The following is a 24,223-nucleotide window of genomic DNA, read 5'->3' as shown; positions in this document are numbered from 1 at the left end:
TTATGTTGCGTATGTATCTGTGCAAAAGTGCCAGACGTTAGAGACCATGGTCGTCAAGGGGTTAGCTTTCGAGCTTCGTATGCTGGCACTGTATCTCAGCGTGTTTGGTCAGAGGGCTAGTTGCTCTCTGTGATTAAAAAAAAAAAAAAAAAAAAAAAAAAAAAAAAAAAAAAAAACTGGGTGACAAGATCTACAACGAACTTGCAAGGGTGTCTTGTGATGTCTGCCCCGACCAAATGCAACGAACAATAACGAAAAAAAAAGAGGTAATACGATTAAAAAGAACGCGTGTATACGCGTGAAGTTTTAGTGAATTTCATATTATTTGACTACTTACTATTTTTAATTAAATTTAATTATTAGAACAAACATATTTATAGAACTAACGACAAGTAAATGAAGAAACGCATAAAATTTTCCTGAAAATGTATGCCTGTCGTGATTTGCGAAATCCATTATACATGCAGCCTGTTAAGGTACCCGCAACTACTTTGCACATCGAGTACCAAACACAGAGGCAAGCCCCATTTGGCAGGTAACCTGCTTAATGGTGAGACGTTGCTAATGTAGCGAGAACGAATAGTGTAGGAGCAAATCTTTTAAATATCACAGATTTGACAAACGTACTACAAAAACTAAGTTCGAACGAGAGTCGAACCGTTGTCTCATACACGAATAGTCTAGGTGCAAATCTTTTAAATGTGACAGAATTGACAAACGTACTACAAAAATTAAGTTTGAACGAAAATCGAACCGTTGTCTCATACACGTTTGTCTTACGTAGCTCGAACGCTATCCACTTTTTTTTATTGATCTCATTTTGTTCGTTATGTTCGGAGCGGAGCGTCCAAATTCATCGTTCATCCATTCACTCAACTTTTTTTATTACAGAGCGCAGCTAATCCTCTAACCGAACACGCTCAACTACCGTGCTGGAAAATGTGTATGTGTGAAAAAAAAAAAAGCAGGAATGTTTCTCCCTTCAAAGTAGGATAACCTTCATAATCTGAACGCTAAAACTATTACAAGCTACTAATACAAAATAAACATAATTTTTACTTTCAGTCGCACTCTTGACGATAGCTGTGGTGTCACCGCCAGATACCACACTTGCTAGGTGGTAGCCTTTAAATCGGCCGCGGTCCATTAGTATACGTCAGACCCGCGTGTCGCCACTTGCAGTGATTGCAGACCGAGCGCCGCCACACGGCATGTCTAGTCTATAGAGACTGCCTAGCACTCGCCCCAGTTGTACAGCCGACATTGCTAGCGATGGTTCACTGTCTACATACGCTCTCATTTGCAGAGACGACAGTTTGGTATAGCCTTCAGCCACGTAATTTGCTACGACCTAGCAAGGCGCCATATTCAGTTACTATAATTACTGCAAGAATGTATTCTGAACAGATAATATTGTGAATCATTAACAGTCAAGAGCGACGTTCGTCATTAATGGAGTAAAGTTAAGTATCAAACTAATTATGTACGCTTTCTGAATTCTCATTCCTTGTCATACTCCAGACCTCACGTCAGTATAGTTCTTCCCTCCTCATGCCAGCCTGCGTGAGCTAAAACGCGTGCATTTCGGCCTCCACTCGTAACACGGTGTTGGCTCTTCTGCTAATACAAAAAAAAAGCTTTATTTAGAAACAAACAGCTGTGGTTGTTCTAGTTGTATATACCTAGGTCACGCACCAGTCACAGGCACACAAACCCGTGCTGAGGAATAAACTGATGACCGTTGTTAGACACACTTGTGGTGAAACACCGAAGCAAACAAGGCGTAGATTAACGAGGTTCTCCCGTTCCACATCGAAGCCATTAACAGTTAGGGGCATGTGCAATCACCGCTACCTCTGTTCACACTTCGTGCCCGTTTGCTATTCTTCAGAATTCTGTCGAATCCCAGTTCTCAATTATTTGTACTTAGTATTTTTCACGCTAAAACATTAACCACTCGGCAATTCACTAGTATACTGTGTTTTTATCTCGGTCATTCGTGATTACCATATAAAATCGATCAGTTTCAATAACACTGAAATTACAACATCTTGTTTCGAATATGTAAAGATACCTTTACGCATCAGTAATGGAAATCTCAACAAGTATTTCAAGCAATAAGTCCTACGATATCCGTAACTGTTCTTAAGTTACGCTCTGGCCCATTATCTGTGATGACATCATTGTTAACTCATGATGTTTTAGAAGGATGATGACGAAGGCGAATTGGCGAAAGCTGTCTTTAATGGCAAGAAATTTTTGAATTTTGTATTTAGAAATTAGTACATTCCAGAGAAATATATTCTAAACCTCGTAATCGGCGATCACGAGACGGACAGCGGGTCTAAACGACGCATCCAGAGAGTAAATTTAACCCATACTGTCACGATACAGCTGCTTCAACAAGTAAAATTATTTCCGAAAGTGATCATTTGAGTGAAATTTGGTACAAAAAGAAAGAAATAGTGGCTAAAGGTGCTATACATCTCTAATCGAAAATATTCTGACATCTGAAATCGCGTTTTAATATTGAATTTTGAAGTGCTACGAAGTTAATCCAAAAATAATGTTATACATGTGGTGGACAAAATAAATCTGGTTCAGAAAATATTTCACGCATCTTAAGACAGGCAACCCAACATACATTGTCCACACTTGCGGCAGACGATATAAGTTGGAGTGCCTATTAAGAGCTTGCCAATTTTACACTGCGCAGGTGAATTGAAAGGGCCACTGTTTTCAAACACCGTCATTTCCCCCCACTGCGACGCAGACGTGTGAAATTTGACTCAGAGGTGCTACACCCTCTGTAATAGTGAAAAAGTGTGGTTCCCTGAGACGTCACCCTCCAACTCAGCTATGTTTCAAACACCAAGGTGTCGACACCTAGGAAAAAAGGCCAGAGCTCAGAAGTTCAAGTGAAGTGTAAGGTGTGTTACTGATGTCATACTGGCTGCAAATCTCGCCACAGTTCTGCCGAACACCTCTGTGGACTTGTCATATGATGGTGAGGTCATCACAATGCTCTAGCATGTAGGGTGTAACGACTAGGGACCGTTCAAAACCATTAGGCGACATTTGAACATTATCCAAAGTAGCAAAGGGTGTTTATGCTTACTTAGCCCTGCTGTTTTACACTCTCCTGTGTCGTGATCACGTGTCACGTGACGCTGACATGTACATAAACAGAAAAGTGTAGTCTCCCACTAAGGCTCCCCAGTTTGGCCAAACCCTCGCTGTGGGCCTTGGTTGAGCACTTTGAAAATGTACCTGTGCACAGGCAACCCTTTACAAATTCCTAGGCGCCTGAGATGAGGCAACCCCTCGACGTCCTCCATCTGAATGACAATAAACTGCTACTCTAGTACTCCGTGGCATCTGACCTCTATCGCAGAGATGGCAAGAGAAGGGCTGAGATACAGTCAAGTGGAGGGTGGGTGACCATATTCCCATCGTGTGACACATCAGTGATCGCGTTGGACAGAATTGGTTTGAAATTTGGTGTCAATGTGCAGTTAATGAACCTTACATCTCCCATGAACGTCTCAGCTCTGGCCTTTTTCCGCATATGTCGACAACTTCGAATAGTCGCCGAGCGTGAGGGTGACGTGGTAGGGGACCACGCTTTTGCATCATTACAGAAAAGTTTGTGTTACAGCGTAAAATCAAGCGCCGGCACGCCAGTCTGGAACAATAGAGCAGAGAGGGCTGTGACAAGACGTCAAGACGCTGACCGACCCCTCTCCAGGACGACAAAGCGACAGCAGCGGCCCCTATATGACGAGGATGTAAGCGCCGCGCCCGAGTGGATGCGGCCCAGTCGAACAGCAGCCTCAAGGCTAGCGACTTGCATAGAAGCGTCGAAGCTCATTACTTCGCTTGTATTGAAATTTTTATAGTGAAAAAGCTTGTTTATTTCGGATGTCGCCCTTTGATTGCGACACATCTATGTAATTCTCAAAGTTAAGTATTGTCATTTATCTTTCGTAATAAAACTCATAAATACAATTTGCTTGAATTGTTGTCTAGCGATCCGAGGAAGCAGGTTTCCGTGATACCCCATATTCGACGACTATATAGGATTTGTTTGTAGGCACATTTGAGCCAAATTTCTAACTTCTGCGTCGCAATGGGTGATCGGGGGGGGGGGGGGGGGGGGGGGGGAGGGGGCGGGAACGACGGACTCTAAAAAAGTGACCTTTTAAATCATTTACGCACTGTATTTTTCCCACCCTGTCTATGAAATCATACTAGATTACGTAATAAAATGGCCCCTCTCCTTGAATTTTTTTTGGTGAAAATAAACTGTAGCCGTGCCACTACAGCTTATCATAATGTTCGCAGGAAACGTGCACAGGAACGCAGTCCTGCAGTTACATCGCTCACTGTCATTTGTTGTAGAATTATGGAATCAATTTGATGCTGGCGTCCATCATTGCAATGGAGATACAGCAGCTGCTCTGTAAATACCAACAATGTTCCGGAAACCCCCAGGTTGTGAAAAACTGAGTCCATCCCATTCCTTTCCGAGACCCAAAACGCCGTTGTAACAGTGCTAAGGTTGATTCTCTGCTCCTTGGTTTCCGTAAAGCATTTGACACAGTTCCAAATCGAAGGCGTTAGACCTGATAGGGACGCTTACAAACAGTCTTTACGAGTGGAATAGGATGTGGATCAGAATAGGAGGTGTGGGTAACTTAATAGATGGACATTACGTTTATCCTCTGTCTGAAACATTATGGTCACTGAGACTATGAAATATTTAAGGTTAAATTCGTAAAGGCGTTGTGCATCCCTCTACAGATATCGTAAACTTTGAAAAGGGGCAACCAGTGTGTATACATGTTCCAAACGACAATGGTCACAGCAGTCGATCCATTCGTGAGTCATTAGATCTATCCCATGAGCCGCTCTACGTCTAAACTGTGAAGATGTTCCGTCATACTGAAATCTCATGTGCAAATGTCTAGCACAAGGATATTTTTCAGTAACAGTAAATACATTTTACAAGAATTCAGCACAGACACCTGCCAAACAGTTCGTTAAAGTAGCAGGCCCAGTTAGTAGCGCCTTGGTCACGACTCCTACAGTTTTGCAGAAAGTCACGAACTACATAAGCATTATCGTCGAACAACTGAGAGTCAGCTGCGAATGGTGTCGCTAAACAACAGAATAATTTTCAATATGTGACACCTAATGGAATTAATAAGCGATTTGTTGCTAGCCAGTGACCAAAGTGCAAATGCACTCACTAATTTCGAGTAAGAGTCCTTTCAGACATCTTGACAGATACACACTAGCCAACACGACCGCATCTCAAAGACAATGTCCGTACCACGAGCTCCTACAACATTTTCGAATTTCTCTGAAAGTCAGTAGATACAACAAATCAACATTATTACTAGTATTTGCAGTTTCTGTGTTGTGCGATATACTACGTAAAGTCTTTCAGAAATGCATGCATACCTGAAGGAAAAAAATTGGAAATTTGTGATAAGTTCTGTGGGACCAAACTGCTGAGGTCGTCTGTCCCTAAACTTACACACTACTTAAGCTAACTTACGCTAAAGACAACACACACACACACACACACACACTCACACACATGCCCGAGGGAGGACTCGAACCTCCGACGGGAGCAGCAGAGCGAACCGTGACAAGGCGCCCGAGACCGCAGGCTAACCAGCGCGGCCCATGCCTGAAGGACATTGCTTTATACATCGTATTACATTACACTGCAAATACCATCTCGTGCCTAGACAAGACCGTGACAGTGATAATGAAAGTCTCTCCCTGTGTGCGAATGACAGCAACTGTGTGGATGAAGGACGTAGACACACAACGGTATATGGAGATTTGGATCGGTCCTTGAGGCGTCGCACGAATAGGCGACATGGTTGAAGCGAATGCTCGCGATACACGGGAAATCAGGGTTCGAGTCCTTGTCCGACACAAATTTTCATTGTCACTAATCCGTTGTGCCGCTGAAGTCTAATCATACTCGTATATTTAATTCAAATCCGCATTAGACGGTTTTACTTCGGTCACTATGGTTGTGAAAACTGTTTCCCAGCAGCGGTGTACTGAAAACTGCAGCACGCAGAAAGGAGAGCCCTAATGACTGAAAACCCTGATGATTCGTAGATAGGTGACCAGAAAATGATGATTCAAATTAAGGATGTTCAGTTAGATTCAACAGCGGCCTCTCTTGAGGGACACAGTACTATAAACTTTTACACTTCAGCAAAATTTGGGTAACAACACATTGCAATGTTTTACTACTTCGTGAATTTTATAAATGTAAGTAGAAGTTTCCACCTTGATGATGGTAACTTTAAATATGACTGTAAGAACGAGAATTCATTAATTTTGACGCTAATTCTAAAACATTTTCAGATATAAAATCATTTATTCTCCTGTTGTGTATAATTGACGTAATGCTAAAAAAATCTAGTTTGAAAATAGTAAATTTATATTAGTTAGTGCGATAACTTATTCAGATAACATCTATGTTGAGGTGCACCCAACCTACAGTCTTTAGTTTTCAGACATCGGCCAGCCTGGACAGAAACGTTAGTTAGCTTTGAGTAGTCAGATTTATGTAGCTGCAAGACATAACCTGATAACGCTTGAGACATAGCGTAATTAACAGTTTAATTTGGAAAGAAACATTTAGTGGTCTTATGAGTTTTTACAAGTAATGAGCAAAACAGGTGTAGTCTTACAGTATTTCGACAAAGGGTACTCAAAATAAAGCAGTTCCCATTTTTTCGAAATATTGTATAATGTGCAAAGAATAGCAGAACACGCAGAAGGATGAATAATGACCACTTACTGTGCTAAGCCAGATCCTAAAATACTGTTAATTTTGCATTGTGGCCAAGAGGTGGAAAGTGACAGGCTACAGGAAATGGTTTTGTCATTCCGCGACATCGATATTTCTGCTCATACTGAACACGCCGCTTCCACAGAGATCTGCGCACGAAACATGCCGTTATACTGTAAGAGGGTAGTACGCAACACTGAGTAAGTAATGGCCTAAGCAATGTGACTGTAAAGTTCCGCCAACAGTCATGGTTCGACACTGTGGTACCTGTGCACCTTATCTACTTTAACCACTGCATTAGGTTTCTTGTTCGATAACTACAACTAGTCCATACAGCAGCGGACACGTAAACGCCGTCGCTGAAAGTGTTTTTATTTTGCTATCGAGACTAGCCCCTCTTTAAACTTGCTGTTCAATGAGGTGCATACGTGATACATCAGTGGTGTGAACCACAGCAAGCTGGGCCGCTTCAGACCAAAAAAAAGAAAAAAACTCGTGAGGTCATGAATCACAGAACAAAACCACCAGAAATTTCGTGAATTTCATGAAACCCACGCACATTGGCAGCATTTTTCTCGCGTCGGTTCTCGTTTCACCTCCATACAGAGAACTTCGCTATCTTTCGAAGACCACCTATTTCATGCACCGTTATCATTCTAGGCCAAAATTTGTCTCCCACATTTAGCAGTTTCAAAAATTAAGTAAATTCGTTCTACTTCACCTATTTCTGTTAAAAGTATTTTCATCTCGTGTGAAATCATGTGTAAGCGAGCTATAACTGTACAGAATTACCTAAATGGTTCAAAATTATTTCATGATCGCTATTCTTGTCTGTTTACAATATCGGGGATCTTGTAAAGCCCGCCCTGTGTGTATGACCTTGCCCACATAGGGCAGACGACTCCTACAATGCGGAAGAGATGCAGGGGCCACCATAGATACATCCGACTCAAAAGACCAATAAATCTGTCGTTCCAGAGACTGCAGCGACACCAATCACTCTATGAGATGTGAACATGATATTCTAGCGTCGAACGTACCTTTTTGGCACTCGGTGGTGAAAGAAGCAGTTGGAATTCCTTTGGCGAAAAATTTACTTAACAAAAATAGCGGTTTCATCCGAGACATTCATGAAATCCTGCGCGTTCTTTAGTGAAGTGGCAAAGGCGTCGCTACAGCGCAGATAATACTGACACATCGAAACTCCATGGGCCGGCCGCTGAGCTACAGATTCAGTTGATGCATACTCTTTGGTGTCGGCCGATCAACGTCTCTGGCGCATGTTTTTTCTGCGGTTTAAAAAGAGGCAACAAACACTGAGGCGTGCTGTAGCTCCAACTGACGCACTAAATGTTAGAAAAAGAACTCTCGAAATGTAATGCATTGGATTGTTTATTTTTTGCATTTGAGTATTAAATAATATGTATTTTGTTCTTTCTGAAAACATAAACGTGTTCAATTGCATCCAGTTTGAAACAGTTTAGCAAGTTGTTATTTTCTTAGTATTCTGTCAGAGAAGGAGCTTAGTAACGTATCGATAGGCAGCAATGTAAATCTAATAGCAGAGTGAATATAAATAGTAGCTGAAGTTCGTTGTTGACTAACAAGCTGCAGGTCTAGAAACGTTTTCGGTGGATGGTACGTATTGTGAACTTAATGGACTTACACTGATGAGTCAAAACATAGTAGCTTGTTTGTCCGTCTTTGGAACGAAATACATCACTAATCCGGCGAGCCAGGAATCCGACAGTTTGTTGGTATGCTTGTGGACGTATGTGTAATTACATGTCTACGTGCAAGTATGTAATTCGCGTAAATAACAGACCGCTGATTTACGTATGCGGTGATGGCGTCCAATAGCCACCCATATGGGTTCCATTGGACTTACATTACGAAAATTTGGTTGCCGAGACATCATCGTGAGTTCACTATAATGCTCCTCAAACCACTGCAGCACGCTTCTGGCTCCGAAACACGACAGTTATACTGCTGAGAAGAGATGCAGGTGGTTCGCAGCTGTCAGCGTGTCTTCCATTACTACCACAGGTCCCATGCAAGCGCAGGAGAATGTCTCTCATAGCATAATATTGCTTCCACCAGCCTGCGTCCGTGGTACGCTGCACGTATCGAGCCACCGTTCCCCTCGATGACGGCGTTTGTGGCAACGACCATCGACCTTGTGTAATGAAAATGTGATTCACCCGCAGAGCCGGAACGTTTCCGCTGATCGATGGTTGAATCCCGATGATCGCGTGCCCACTGCAGTCGTAATTGACGAAGTCACTGGGTCAACGTGTGAACACGTAGGGGTGGTCTGCTGCGGAGCTCCATGTTTAGCAATGTACGATGAATGGCTTGCTGCGAAACACCTGCGTGTGTAGTGTACCAGCTCCGTGCTCTTACGGCAGAGGTGCCACAGATCACCATCTGTGCTGCTTCACAGAGAGTACAAGCCTCCGAACCCCACGTTCTGCAACGAGCGAGGCGGCGCAGTGGTTAGCCCACTGGACTCTCATTCGGGAGGACGACGGTTCAAACCCGCGTCCCGCCATCCTGATTTACGTTTCCCGTGATTTCCCTAAACCGCTCCAGGCAAATGCCGGGATGGTTCCTTTGAAAGGGCACAGCCAACTTCCTTTCCCATTGTTCCCTAATCCGATGGGACCGATGACCTCGCTGTTTGGTCCCTTCCCCCAAATCAACCAAACAACCATCCCACGTTCTGTGAAGAGTCGTGAACGCCCAAGCACTTAGAGCCTGGTGGTAGTTTCACTGTCCCCCTACCTCTTTCCGTAGATGCTCACACCAGTAGCACGAGGATATTCGACCATCTTCGCCGTTTTCGAGCTACACGTTCACAGGCTCTACGTAATAACAATCTGCCTCTGTCAGAGTTGCCTGTTGTGGGTTGGCAGGAGAGCCAACACCGAGTACTAGAAGAAGCCGAAAAGGCACGCGTTTTAGCTCACGCAGGCTGGCGAGAGGTCCGGAATAGGACAAGGAAATTAGATTTTAGAAAAACGGACGTAGCTGGTGGAATACTTAACTTTAATCCATTAATGATGAGCGTCGCTCCTCACTGTACATGATTCAGTATCAATAGTAACTGGTAATGGCGCCTTGCTAGGTCGTAGCAAATGACGTAGCTGAAGGCTATGCTGACTATCGTCTCGGCAAATGAGAGCGTAATTTGTCAGTAAAACATCGCTAGCAAAGTCGGCTGTACAACTGGGGCGAGTGCTAGGAAGTCTCTCTAGACCTGCCGTGTGGCGGCGCTCGGTCTGCAATCATTGATAGTGGCGACACGCGGGTCTGACGTATACTAACGGGCCGCGGCCGATTTAAAGGCTACCACCTAGAAAGTGTGGTGTCTGGCGGTGACACCACACTGCCTATCTCAATAGATTTCCCCATTAGCAGCCCGTATCTTCGCTAGGGTGATCCCCCGTCCTTGTCTGCTCCGCTGACATACTTTTGTTACCGCGTCACGTGCCCGCAACGGCATCCAACGTCGCGGGGAACAGCTGTCATTATGTTTTGGCTTACCACAGTATGTATCAAAGTGACCCTCGCTATAAACTGCTATCGTAGGAAACAATGTGGACGCTACGACATTGGAACAGCGGAGAGACAAGCTGGTAAGTGAACTGCTTACGGTGGTTAGCGCGGATCGTGATGTTAAAGCACAAGTGTAATAAACTGCCTCTAAGCGTAGATTAATATTTCAAAATGTGATTTTAAAGTTACACTGATCGGACACAGGAGTAAAGAGTCTACTAAGTGAATCATTTTTGACACTGAGAACGTGCTGTTAACTACACTGCACAAGAAAATCTCACTTCTTCGAAACACCGCAATTGTCTCCCACTGCGACGCATAAGTTTGAGATTTGGCTCAAAGCTATCTACAACAGAAGTGTGTTCCCTGCGAAACCAGTCTCCGGCTCGACGACGCTGCAAACAGCAAGGTCTCGTCACACGCGAAAAAAAGACCTCAGCTCCCAAGGTCATACTGGGTGTAAGGTGGGTTAATTATCCCCCACTGACACCAAATGTCACGACAGTTCCGCTCAAGGGCACCACTTCTTTTGATGCCTCTCCGGTGGAGGTCAGAATCGCGACAGCCAGCTTTGGAACATGCAATTTTCTCATGGGTGGCCAAGGGAGGCATTTCAGACACTCTGCCGCTCAAAATCGGCACGAAAAGCTTTCAGTCGGAGACATAATGGGCGTCAATAAAAGCACCCCTTCCCTTGGGGTGTTGATACCCACACATTTCGTGGCCTAAAACGTAACATTGTTCCAAATAATTTAAAGAATTTTTTGGTAATTTTCAAAGAGTTAACTGAACCTAATTTTTTCGTTAATTATTTTTCATTGTAATATGTAATCAATGTGAAAACTTTTTTCCTGACATAGTTTACGGTTTTTTGTTATTCAACAGTGTTACACATTCTCGAACTTCCTGTATTGAAGCGAAAATTTCCATTTTTTTCTTCATTTTTCTATATAGAAATGTGTCTGTAGTGTTACTCGTCTGATAGTATGCTTATCCTAATTTCATGACGAATTACGAGTTGCTTCATGCATTACGCAGAGAAAATATGGTTGTCATATATTGTTCGCCATTACTTCAGGTGAGTTCAAGGAATCTGGAAATAACAGAATGATTTTCATGGGTGAAACTTTAAACATCGTGGAAACATTAAAACTGAAAGATACGTTTTTGTTAGTTTGTTTAAATCGTACAACTCGTCGCACTATATCACTCCGAAACCGATGTGGGAGCTTGCTCACGTTTTTTGGTAAATATCAGTAATGCTTTCAATTTAAGTGAGTGTAATAGTCAAAGTTTTATAGGAGTCAAAATTTTTTGTTATTAGTTATTGTAAGACCGTGAATGTTATATTCATTTCATTAGTTGCATGTTAGATTTCCTCTCCCTTTTGCCATTTTGTCAACAGATTCGCCTTCAACTCAAAACATCAATTATTTTTAGTGTCAATTCTTTTACGTGAACATGGTCGTTTCTGACAGAAGCAATATTAGGAGTGCCCCTGTTGCCTACAATTTCCTTGCGCAAGAATGTTAGGACCTTAAGTAAAGTGAGAAATAGCATGACAGTTCCTGTGCACATTCACAATTTTCGACAGTGATTTCTACTTCTTTCAAGTGCAGTGAAGTCAATTTGGCGAAGTGCTGTTCACAGTAAAGTGCAGAAAAATTTATCCAGTTGGAAAACATCCAATTCAGAATTTATCGGAAAAAATTAATTCTTACTTACTCATACTTGATGAAGTTGGTCCAAAGTCTCGTCATAGTCGACCTTAAGCGTCCGAAAGTCGACTCAGGATCAGCTAAAATGGGAAGATACTGAAGGTAGAAGACGACACTGCTCTGGGTCGCATGAGGTGTTCCTAAAAGGCAGAAAGTTAGATGCACGTGGGTTTGATTTCATAAAATGTGGTTAAAAGTCGTTAAATATGTATGTACCCCAAAATTAATTCTCAACAAGATGTAATTCTAATTTGAGGAAATAACTCTGAAATTCTCAAGAAATTTTATTTGTATGTTAGTACACACAAGTAAACGTTAGTTTACAGTATGATACCGTTGGGACCATGTTTCTTTATATTTTGATGTACCATAGCATTCATGTTTACAGGAGAAATGAACCAATGAAATGCCACTGATATGGTCTTTCTAGCACGATATCAGATTATCGCATGTACGGCACACGTTATGATATGAACAATCACAGAATCACAAGTCGTTCCCATAAGGCAGATTTTCCTGTTGCTTCACGAATTAATGAACCACGAATAGGAGATGGAGTGTCTTCTTATTTCACCTTGCTTCACAGAAAATCAAGCACCAAAAGAAAATATATCCAGGATGATCAGAAATAATGTTAAAAGCTTGTAAGGGTCTTTAAATGATGTCATCATGCTTTTAGCTGTTAGAATTTTATATTAATATTGCAATTTCAGCATTAAGGCATATTCAGGTACCTGTAAAACATAATACAACGTAATGATGGTAATGTAAAGTGGGATTAACAGTAGGTACAACTAATTTTATAATTTTTGGCGCTCGTGTACGAGGTGCAATCAAGTTCTAAGGCCTCCGATTTTGTTTCTAATTAACTACTCACCCGAAATCGATGAAACTGGCGTTACTTCTCGACGTAATCGCCCTGCAGACGTACACATTTTTCACAACGCTGACGCCATGATTCCATGGCAGCGGCGAAGGCTTCTTTAGAAGTCTGTTTTGACCACTGGAAAATCGCTGAGGCAATAGCAGGGCACGGCTGGTGAATGTGCGGCCACGGAGAGTGTCTTTCATTGTTGGAAAAAGCCAAAAGTCACTAGGAGCCAGGTCAGGTGAGTAGGGAGCATGAGGAATCACTTCAAAGTTGTTATCACGAAGAAACTGTTGCGTAACGTTAGCTCGATGTGCGGGTGCGTTGTCTTGGTGAAACAGCACACGCGCAGCCCGTCCCGGACGTTTTTGTTGCAGTGCAGGAAGGAATTTGTTCTTCAAAACATTTTCGTAGGATGTACCTGTTACCGTAGTGACCTTTGGAACGCAATGGGTAAGGATTACGCCCTCGCTGTCCCAGAACATGGACACCATAATTTTTCAGCACTGGCAGTTACCCGAAACTTTTTTGGTGGCGGTGAATCTGTGTGCTTCCATTAAGCTGACTGGCGCTTTGTTTCTGGATTGAAATATGGCATCCACGTCTCATCCATTGTCACAACCGACGAAAAGAAACTCCCATTCGTGCTGTCGTTGCGCGTCAATATTGCTTGGCAACATGCCACACGGGCTGCCATGTGGTCGTCCGTCAGCATTCGTGGCACCCACCTGGATGACACTTTTCGCTTTTTCAGGTCGTCATGCCGGATTGTGTGCACAGAACCCACGGAAATGCCAACTCTGGAGGCGATCTTTTCAACAGTCATTCGGCGATCCCCCAAAACAATTCTCTCCACTTTCTCGATCATGTCGCCAGACCGGCTTGTGCGAGCCTGAGGTTGTTCCGTTTTGTTGTCACACAATGTTCTTCCTTCATTAAACTGTCGCACCCACGAACGCACTTTCGACACATCCATAACTCCATCACCACATGTCTCCTTGAACTGTCGATGAATTTCAGTTGGTTTCACACCACGCAAATTCAGAAAACTAATGATTGCACGCTGTTCAAGTAAGGAAAACGTCGCCATTTTAAGTATTTAAAACAGTTCTCATTCTCGCCGCTGGCGGAAAAATTCCATCTGCCGTACGGTGCTGCCATCTCTGGAACGTATTGACAATGAATGCGGCCTCATTTTAAAACAATGAGCATGTTTCTATCTCTTTCCAGTCTGGAGAAAAAAAAAATCGGAGGCCTTAGAACTTGAATGCACCTCGTACTTACAAGATTTTGACATATAGGTGTTGTGGGGTAAATTGTTCTAAGAAATAAACGTTGGGAAAAAATGCGATGCGTTCCGCCGCTTGCAATTTAATTAGCACTGAGACAGTCAATCAGGTTGTTGCGTGCACAAATTCAAGCACTTGCACGCGCTAAAGTCCGCTAATGCACGTACTTCTGTTGGCCCATGAGTTACCCCTTCTTCAAATGTGTCTTTTCCGGAAATGATAAATGTTAGCTAAGTGAACAAAAACTGCTTTCGATCCGTTTGATTAAAGAAAAGGAAGAACATGTTTGACGACACTGTCTCTGGCAGGTTGCTTGAATTGGAGCGAGTAACGACCTGATTGGCTAATTTCAAAGCTAATGAAAACGGAAACGCAGCAGTGTATTGAATTTTTTCTTACCCATTATATTTCTCATCAGAACCCTCACAAGTTCTTCAGGCTCTGACCACACTGTATATGTAATACAGAATGGTGCCAAATAAGGGTAAGAGACCCCGTTTTTCTTTCAGAATCCCCATACTTCTAATATCCATTTTTTTACGGATGTATTGCAATATTCCTTGCCCGTATATACTAGAGCAGCACGTCCTATTACGCACAAAGAGAATCTGGATAGAATTCCCTTGTTTATTTTATTTCATAGGCACTATGTGATTGAAACTATTCGTATAATCTGCAGTTGATTACAAATTAACATTCATTAGTTTTGTTTGTTTTACACATAATCACACTGAGATAAGAGGGACGTTTGTGAAATAAGGCCTTTACAGGAGTCTTGTACAACAATTATTTCGAGGAACTTGTGATTCGGCCTCTGTTCTTATAAGATGTACATTTCTACAGAACTTCGTAGCGTAGACTAATTCTTTTAGTTATTGGAGCAACGCTGTGACGTGTGACAGCGAACGTGCCGTTTGCAAGGTCGTATCCAGTAAACAGTCAGAAGATCACATAAGGAAGGCGGTAGACATTGTCCATTTACTGTAGACGTCTTGCGCTCTGTGGTGATGTTCTTTACAATGCGACTAGCGTCCGAAGGCGTTGCTTTAACATTTACTAGTGGGGTCATACATATATATGAACAAGATAATCTGCAAAGTATATATCATCACGATTGCAGTGGATCCTCTCATGAAACATTACCGACATCTTATGATTAAGGACAAGCACTGTCAATCTTCAGTACTGTCTCGTGAAGTCATGTGTGACACGTATAAGGGGCGATCACGAAATTTCTGTTTCAGGATGTTGCTGTAGCGTATATGCAGCATAGCGCGACTCCGATGCTGGTCTACAAGCACCGACATGAAGGCAAGGGATTAGTTTGGCTTTCGTGTCTTTCCAACGTGCGTGAGATAAATTCGGAAAGATGAACTATGGTGACATTATTACCAAATACATCCAAATAGAACCAACTCTTTTCTTGGGTGCTGAACCGCAAACACCGGTAGACATCCATCGGAGAACGAAGAAAGTGTATGGGCAACATGTCTTTCGAAATCGGGATGCTGCTTCGTCCACAATCGCAAATGTCGTAACGCAGAAGTGACGCCAATTCCACTGGGAGATAATCAAGCACCCCTGACTCCCCCTCCGCGATTATGACGCCTTCGGTCCCTTAAGAAAAGCCTTCAAGGTCAATATTATACTTTTCCTACAAATTTTTGCTTTCTTCGCTATAATCAACGAACTCGTCCGGCAAAATAATCCTGTTGTGCTGCACGAAAATACACTCGCCAGCACAGCGGTGTGTTCTTTGGTGTCCTCCGGGAGGAAATTGATCGAAACTATGACATATTACGATATTTCAGCGTCTGTGTTGTGAAGAATAACGGTGCAGTTATAATGAATCACCCTCTTCAAACAATACCTTTTTCTATAGAGATAACCGATACCAAGTATACTATCGATTCTTGCATAGGTTAAAATTATCTCAGCTGTTTCACAAAAAGAATTCATATGATTCTGTATACGATGTATTATATTTCAGGTTAAAATGTGTAAAAATGGAATTAATGTGTTACAAACGATATGTACTAACAGTTAAAATAAAACTTATTTTAAAAATAATTGAAAGTACAAAATTTGTGGCATACTTAAAATTCATATTAGTAATTGTACAATCCAACTGTAATTATTAAATTTATTTCTGGATTGATTTAGAAAATAATGATGTATTTTGGCGATGATTCTTCTTTGGTAAAGAAAGTTTGTAAACTCTTCTGGTTTGTAAACTCTTTGGAATAATGTGAGTACGAAAGAATGTAAGTAGTGATGAGCATGCCTCTAATGGAGGTAGACGTTTTCTAAGTTTGTCACCAACAATGTACAAAAATGGTTCAAATGGCTCTGAGCACTATGCGACTTAACTTCTGGGGTCATCAGTCGCCTAGAACTTAGAACTAATTGAACCTAACTAACCTAAGGACATCACACACATCCATGCCCGAGGCAGATTCGAACCTGCGACCGTAGCGGCCGCTCGGCTCCAGACTGTAGCGCCTAGAACCGCACGGCCACTCCGGCAGCCCAACAATGTAATTACTGGTTTTGTTTATGTTGAAAATGTATAAACCGTGTGATGTTGAAAATTGTGACAAAGAACAAAACTCAAGAATAATACAGGCAAATCTTCATCAGTTATTTAGTCATCAAGAACCTAAAAAATCGAAATTTCAGCTGCAAGAATGTACCCCTTGTGGTGGTTAATCCACCCTAATCAGCCAATTGATGTTGGGCGGGAGGGTCGGGCCACATAAACAACATTCACAGTTTATAACAACAACACTTTAATTAACTTTTCTTTGGCCAAATAAAATTTTATCTTTAATATTCAAAATCCATACAAGCACGTACAACCGCCCTATTCAAACAACAACATTAATCTTTAATCAAGCATTAAGTGACTTGCAAGTGAATTAAATTCTATACACAGTAAAGCTCCCCAAAGGAGACTACAATAATGAGATAAAATTCAACCAATAATGGATATCACTTTTTTTAACACAAAGGAAAATACTACTAACAGAGACACCCCTTCGTGACACATTTCAAAACAGGTGACGTCACATAGGAACGGGCAAATTCAAGTAGCGGAAGGGGGGGGGGGGCACTGGATACAGACCAGAGGCGGCTGGACCCAGAACCCACAGCAAGCGGGCGAGCTGGACAGGGTGCCGCACAAAGTACACTATAACACTCAAATCTTTTATAAAATCCTTTACAGATCCAAATCAGGGCCGCACGACTCGATTCGGGTAATGTGACTGAGCCCAGTTCCCACACTACAGGCCAGGTTCGGTCTTGCAAACGTGTCAAACACACCACAACCTCTGCGTCGCGCCCCGGCCTTCTCAACCACGCTCGCCTCCGATTCACCCGCTCCGCGCGGCTCTCCGGCTGTCCCCTTTCTAGCCACCACGCCCGTCGCGGCCAAAAGCCACGTCAAACGCCCGAGCCCAAAGATCACACCATGCCGACCCGATAGATCAATCGATACGAGCCGGCACGGCTCACCCCTAGACGACACTCTGAGCCACCGACAACAGCAAGATAAGTAAAAAGATGTTCTTTTGTATATCTTACGCCTCTCGAAGACTTTGGAATTTCTGCAAAGAATGAGAATTTTAATAGTGATGTGACATGCAAGCGTGTCCGAAGGAACATTGCGTCGTAGATCTAACAACACAGACACTTCAATATCGCATTTATCCACGGACGCCGGGCAAGCGTCTTTCAATTAAAATGTTTCCCCTGTACAGCAGTATACATAATGAATATAAGACTGCGGGTTGTAGAAACGTAACGGGCGACGCATCGAAGTTGTGTTCTCGCCATGAGTCGTGCAGGGTAGCCTAACCGTATGGCGACCCCTCGCGATAAGAGGGAAATGCGGGTTCGAGTCCCTGTCCGGATAAATTTTCACTGTCGTCATTCCATTACACAGCTGCTGGTTGTGCATATTCGCAACTGCGAATACATTCCATGTATAAAATACCACTTCACGTCATTAAAATGTAGGTACGAAGACTTAATTAACTTTGTACAATCCATTTCCACAGGAATGTTCTGAATATTTACAACTGTCTCTGGATATTAAAGGATCACTTGATACAGACAAATTTAACTTGAAGAATACCTAACATGATGTGCACATTAAAGTGCTGCCTAAGACATTGACGACACTGGCGACCTATCTAAAACGATGCCGTCGTCTTGATCGTTTACTGCGAACTGAGTGCAGAGTTCCTCTCCTCAGCCACAAGTAGACGAGTGACTGCGGTGGCATAGCAAAGCTCAAGGAATCGTCGTTTTTTTCGCCATTTATTGTGTTGTGGGGCAGGGGAGGGCTGCCAGCGGCACAATCGACTGCTCTTCAGCCGAGTAATACACTACTGGCCATTAAAATTGCTACACCGAGAAGAAATGCAGATGAAAAACGGGTATTCATTGGAAAAATATATTATACTAGAACTGACATGTGATTACATTTTCACGCAATTTGGGTCCATAGATCCTGAGAAATCAGTACCCAGAACAACCACCTCTGGCCGTAATAACGGCCTTGATACGCCTGAGCATTGAGTCAAATACAGCTTGGATGGCGTGTACTGGTACAGATGCCCATGCATCTTCAACACGATACCACAGTTCGTCAAGAATAGTGTCTGGCGTATTGTGGCGAGCCAGTTGCTCGGCCACCATTGACCAGACGTTTTCATTTGGTGATAGGTCTGGAGAATGTGCTGGCCAGGGCAGCAGTCGAACATTTTCTGCATCCAGAAAGGCCCGTACAGGACCCCCAACATGCGGTCGTGCATTATCCTGCTGAAATGTAACGTCCACTGTTTAAAGTGCCGTCAATGCGAACAAGAGGTGACCGAGACGTGTAACCAATGGCACCCCATACCATCACGCCGGGTGATACGCCAGTATAGCGTTGACGAATACACGCTTCCAATGTGCGTTCACCGCGATGTAGCCAAACACGGATGCGACCATCGTGATGCTGTAAACAGAACCTGGATTCATCCGAAAAAATGATGTTTTGCCATTCCTGCACCCAGGTTCGTCGTTCAGTACACCATCGCAGGCGCTCCTGTCTGTGATGCAGCATCAAGGGTAACCGTAACCATGGTCTCCGAGCCGATAGTCCGTGCTGCTGCAAACGTCGTCGAACTGTTCGTTCAGATGGTTGTTGCCTTGCAAACGTCCCCATCTGTTGACTCAGGGATCGAGACGTGGCTGCACGATCCGTTACAGCCATGCGGATAAGATGCCTGTCATCACGACAGCTAGTGATACGTGGCCGTTGGCATCCAGCACGACGTTCCGTATTACCCTTCTGAACCCACCGATTCCATATTCTTCTAACAGTCATTGGATCTCGACCAACGCGAGCAGCAATGTCGCGATACGATAAACCGCAATCCCGATAGGCTACAATCCGACCTTTATTAAAGTTGGAAACGCGATGGTACGCATTTCTCCTCCTTACACCAGGCATCACAACAACGTTTCACCAGGCAACACCGAACAACTACTGTTTGTGTATGAGAAATCGGTTAAAAACTTTCCTCATGTCAGCACATTGTATGTGTCGCCACCGGCGCCAACCTTGTGTGAATGCTCTCAAAAACTAATCATTTGCATATCACAGCATCTTCTTCCTGTCGGTTAAATTTCACGTCTGTAGCACGTCATCTTCGTGGTGTAGCAATTTTAATGGCCAGTAGTGTACATTTAATAAACAGATGAAAACGATATACATAAAAGGCGATAAAAAGGGGGATACAAGAACATAATAAGGGCAGACAATGGGGGTTAAAATATAAACTTACATTGAGACGCTCATGAGGTACAGTTTAAAAGTCCAGGTAAAGATAAAAACACAGTTGGCGTAAGAGTCGTGGCTACCCAGCGTTCCTAATAGCCTTCTGTGGTTTCGTTGCGAGGTGCCAACCTTGCTTTGACACCCCGCTCTTCGGACGACACTACAAATCGAGTATGAATACAGCAGTTGCGCATCATGGCTTTAACTAGTCGGTTATGTTTTGTGTAGATTATGAGCGCTAAAAAATAATAACACTACGATCCTGTGGTTGCACGCCATTCTTGTCCTCTCGTGTGTCTCTTCTCTTCGCTGCAGCGCAAACGCTTGCTTACGGAGACAGGCGAATGGTGGTTAAGGCTGGCGAACTGACTGTGAATGCTCGTTTGCTTGCCTTCTCCTCAGTTCGCTCCGGTGTAAAGGAGGTTTAAATGGCCGCTGCACGATATAGCCGATTAATCTATATGTTAGAGTTGCACACACTGACATGACTGACCGTATGTAGTGTTCCCCAGCTCCTCCCCCCTGTAGTCGAACAGGTAGTAGTAGACGGGGGCGGCGTCCGTGTGGTTGGCCACCACCCTCACTGTCGAGTCCACTGGCTCCCCGAAGGCAAGGTCGGTGAGCATCTGCAGCAACAGCAACGCAAAAGAAGTTAAGTTCCTTACATACATCGTGCTGCTATTTTCTACAGGTAACCGATCCGCAAGTGTAATAAATTATATCTAAATAAAGCCCTGATTCATCTGAAACGTCATTGTGTAACAGTTTACAACAAATATTGGACTGATAGTAGATGCATTAAGATCTTATTTTACACCTGTGGTTCGCAACCTGAGGTAACAACCCTCTGGAGGATAAAATTAAAATTGCTGATGGCTAAAAACAAAATGGCTACGAAACAGATATTTTAAAAGATCGTTATTATTATATGTAAAGTGAAGGTGGAGGGGGGAGAATGGGAAGGGAAGGGATTACCTATGTCAACTCCATCGTGCCATTACGCGGAAGCAGTGGTGACGAGTGGAAATGTGTGTCCGAAAAAACTTTTTATTTATTTATTGGATGATGGATGATTCCCCCCCGCCAGAGGGGGGGTGGGGGGGGGGGGTGAGCTGGCAGCAGCACAATTCGCCGCTCGGCAGCCTACAGAAAATTTAAAAAAGAGAATTAGGAGATATGAGAACAATAAAAGCAAGCAATAAAACGGGGACTGTTAAAAACTGAAACATGGAGAAAAGGATGCGAAGAAATTGTAAAAACAAACAGTCGGTGATGCTGATTAAAACACATAGTAAATAGACAGGCACAATTTAAAAAACACGGCGACAGTCTGGATTCTGTTCGTATGAGATAAAAAACACAACCAGCGACAGTATGGTGGCTGTTCGCAACACTGACAGGGGACGCACAACACTGTACACTCAGAACAGTACAATAGAGGCGACACGGCGTCAGGGGGGGGGGGAAGGGAGGACCCGACCGAGGAGTGGAAAAGGGGGGGAGGAGAGGAAAAGAAAAAAGGGGGGAGCTGATGGAGGGATAGGACATAGAAGAAAAAGGGGGGGGGGGCTGGGCAGACGCGAGGAGTGGGAAAGGCAGTGGAGAGGAGAGCAAAAGGACTCAGGGGGGAGATGGGAGTCAGAGAGAGGGTAGGCGGGGAAAAAACAGGATGGAAGGAAGGGGAGAGGGAGCCCGGGAAAAGGACAGAAGAAGGGAGGTGAGGATCAGAGTTGATAGGAGGGATAAATGGAGGGAGAGAGGGCATAATCCGGGAGAGGGAGTTGATGAAAGCCATATTGGGAAAGGAAGGGTGTAGAGGTGGAGGGTAGGGGGGACAAAATGGTGAAGGCGTGGCAGAGGGCAGGGTTTGCAGAGGAGAGGAGCAACCAGGTGATGAGGGGGATCAAGGCGGCGGGAGGTGTGATCAAGGCGGCGGGAGGTGTAGAAGATGAGGATATGTTTGAGGAAAAGGAGCAGGTGGGGGAAAGGAATGAGGTCATAGAGGATCTGTGTGGGGGACGGGAGGCATATACAGAAGGCAAGGCGGTGTGCATGGCGCTTGAAGATCTGGAAGGACTTATAGAATACCAAAAGAACAGAAACCACGCATTCATGCAACTGATTCGCCTGTATTAGCAATGGCTCCACCTTCTTCATTGTGAGCGCACAAGTACGTCCGACCTCCTGTGGGAATCTCAGAGTGGCAAGCGTGGAGGGTATGGACGGGGCTGCGGATAGGTGGCTCTCGGTGGGAGTGTGGGTCGGCCGTGAGGCGTGTCGAGATAATCCGTGCAGGTGCGAAAAACACGGTGTCCCGGATGGCGCAGTGGTTAAAGCCCCTACCTACTAAGCAGCAGCTCTGGGGTTCGTAGTCCTGGTCCAGCTCACATCTCCACTCGCTGTCGCTGATTCCACGTAACGTCCCGATCCAGCTGACATCAATAATCTCTTCCCTTTCCTTTGTTCTACCCTCCCCCTACCGCCTTTACCTTGAATTTACATACAATGTATAGCAGATGCGGATGCTGGGTGGTGTCTCTTCTTCCGGCCATGTCCGAAAAAACAGACACCACACTTTCATATAATCGTTACTATTATCACTACTTCGTTAGATATATATCAAGATATGAGTAACTGGGATGTATGGGATAGGTCATTCATACTGACCCAACAGGTTTCTTTTTTTGCTGTCATGTGCTTTATTAAAATAAAGGATACAGCTCTATGTCAACATTTCAGAGGATGTACCACCACTTTATTACATACTATTATATACAGTCATATCGCCAACTATTTTACATTTAATATCAACACCTCTACCACGGACAAAGACACAGATATTATCATCATGAGACAGTTTACAAGACCTACAGGTTCTAACACACAATGGTTTACCAATAAAAAAATTAGTCGATGTTTCACCAACACAACGAACTTGAGACAGACATGGTTACCATGAACGTCCGATAACCGAGAACATCACGAGGAGGTATCTCTCCGAAGACGTTGCAGTAGACTTAGTAGTAGTATCAATACGAATAATCGCAACAGTCAACCAACACTGACCGACAGGATTGTCAGTAACAGAAAAAGTAAAATCAAAACGCCATCCTCGAGAAACAGTCTGTCCTTTCAACACATCAATCGAAACGGACCAACTGACATTTATGTTATACTCAGTCTCCACATCCAAAATAGACTTGTAAATCGTAGGCTTCCATCGGAAGACACGATGTATCCTGCGACGAGGCATGCTGCCGACTATGCGCCAGCTACCGGAAACACATACCTCCCCTGATGTTCTCGGTTGTCGGACGTTCATGGTAACCATGTCTCAAGTTCGTGGTGTTGGTGAAACATCGACTAATTTTTTTAATTGATAAACCATTGTGTGTTAGAACCTGTAGGTCTTGTAAACTGTCTCATGATGATAATATCCGTGTCTTCGTCCGTGGTAGAGGTGTTGATATGAAATGTAAAATAGTTGGCGATAGGACTGTATATAATAGTATGTAATAAAGTGGTGGTACATCCTCTGAACTGTTGAGATAGAGCTGTATCCTTTATTTTAAAGGTGTATTGATAAAAAATGGAAAGGCGGCGTGGCTAGGGCCTCCCGTCGGGTAGACCGTTCGCATGGTGCAACTCTTTCGAGTTGACGCCACTTCAGCGACTTGCGTGTCGATGGGAATAAAATGATGATGATAAGGACAACACAACACACTGTCCCTGAGCGGAGAAAATCTTCGACCTAGCCGGGAATCGAACCCTGGCCGTTAGGTATGACATTCCGTCGCGCTGACCACCTTTTTCCTCATTTTGTTTGATATAGTTCGTTGCGTTTGGTCTGGGCGGTCGTCACAAGACATCCGTTCAAGCCGATCGTTGATTCTTTGACTCATTTTTTAAAATTATTATTACAGAGATCACGCAGCCCTCTGACCGAACGCGCTGAGCTACCGTGCCGGCACCACTCAGCTACCAGGGGCGGACAATATTGATAACATAAGTCACCATTAAATACATATTTTTTTCCTTCCTCATATAGTCAACTCACTACACAAGCACAATGTATACTATAGTCATTAGCGACAGCGGTCGGATACATGGCACTGGCAGTGTGGCTTCTTC

At 43.7% G+C, this 24,223-nt stretch overlaps 1 protein-coding gene across 1 annotated transcript in view; it reads right to left on the bottom strand.

Moving 5' to 3' along the window:
• LOC124622598 (carboxylesterase 4A-like) overlaps positions 1–24,223 on the bottom strand; it is a 140,650-nt gene that overhangs the window by 2,165 nt on the left and 114,262 nt on the right. Inside the window, exons 8-9 of the mRNA XM_047148351.1 lie at positions 20,586–20,718; positions 12,110–12,242 (exon numbers count right to left, since the gene is read on the bottom strand). Of these exons, the coding sequence (XP_047004307.1) occupies positions 12,110–12,242; positions 20,586–20,718 (266 nt within the window). The remainder of the gene's footprint in view (positions 1–12,109; positions 12,243–20,585; positions 20,719–24,223) is intronic.

Source organism: Schistocerca americana, chromosome 7, assembly GCF_021461395.2.
Source record: "Schistocerca americana isolate TAMUIC-IGC-003095 chromosome 7, iqSchAmer2.1, whole genome shotgun sequence".
NCBI lineage: Eukaryota > Metazoa > Arthropoda > Insecta > Orthoptera > Acrididae > Schistocerca > Schistocerca americana.
This window is presented reverse-complemented; position numbering and strand designations above follow the sequence as displayed.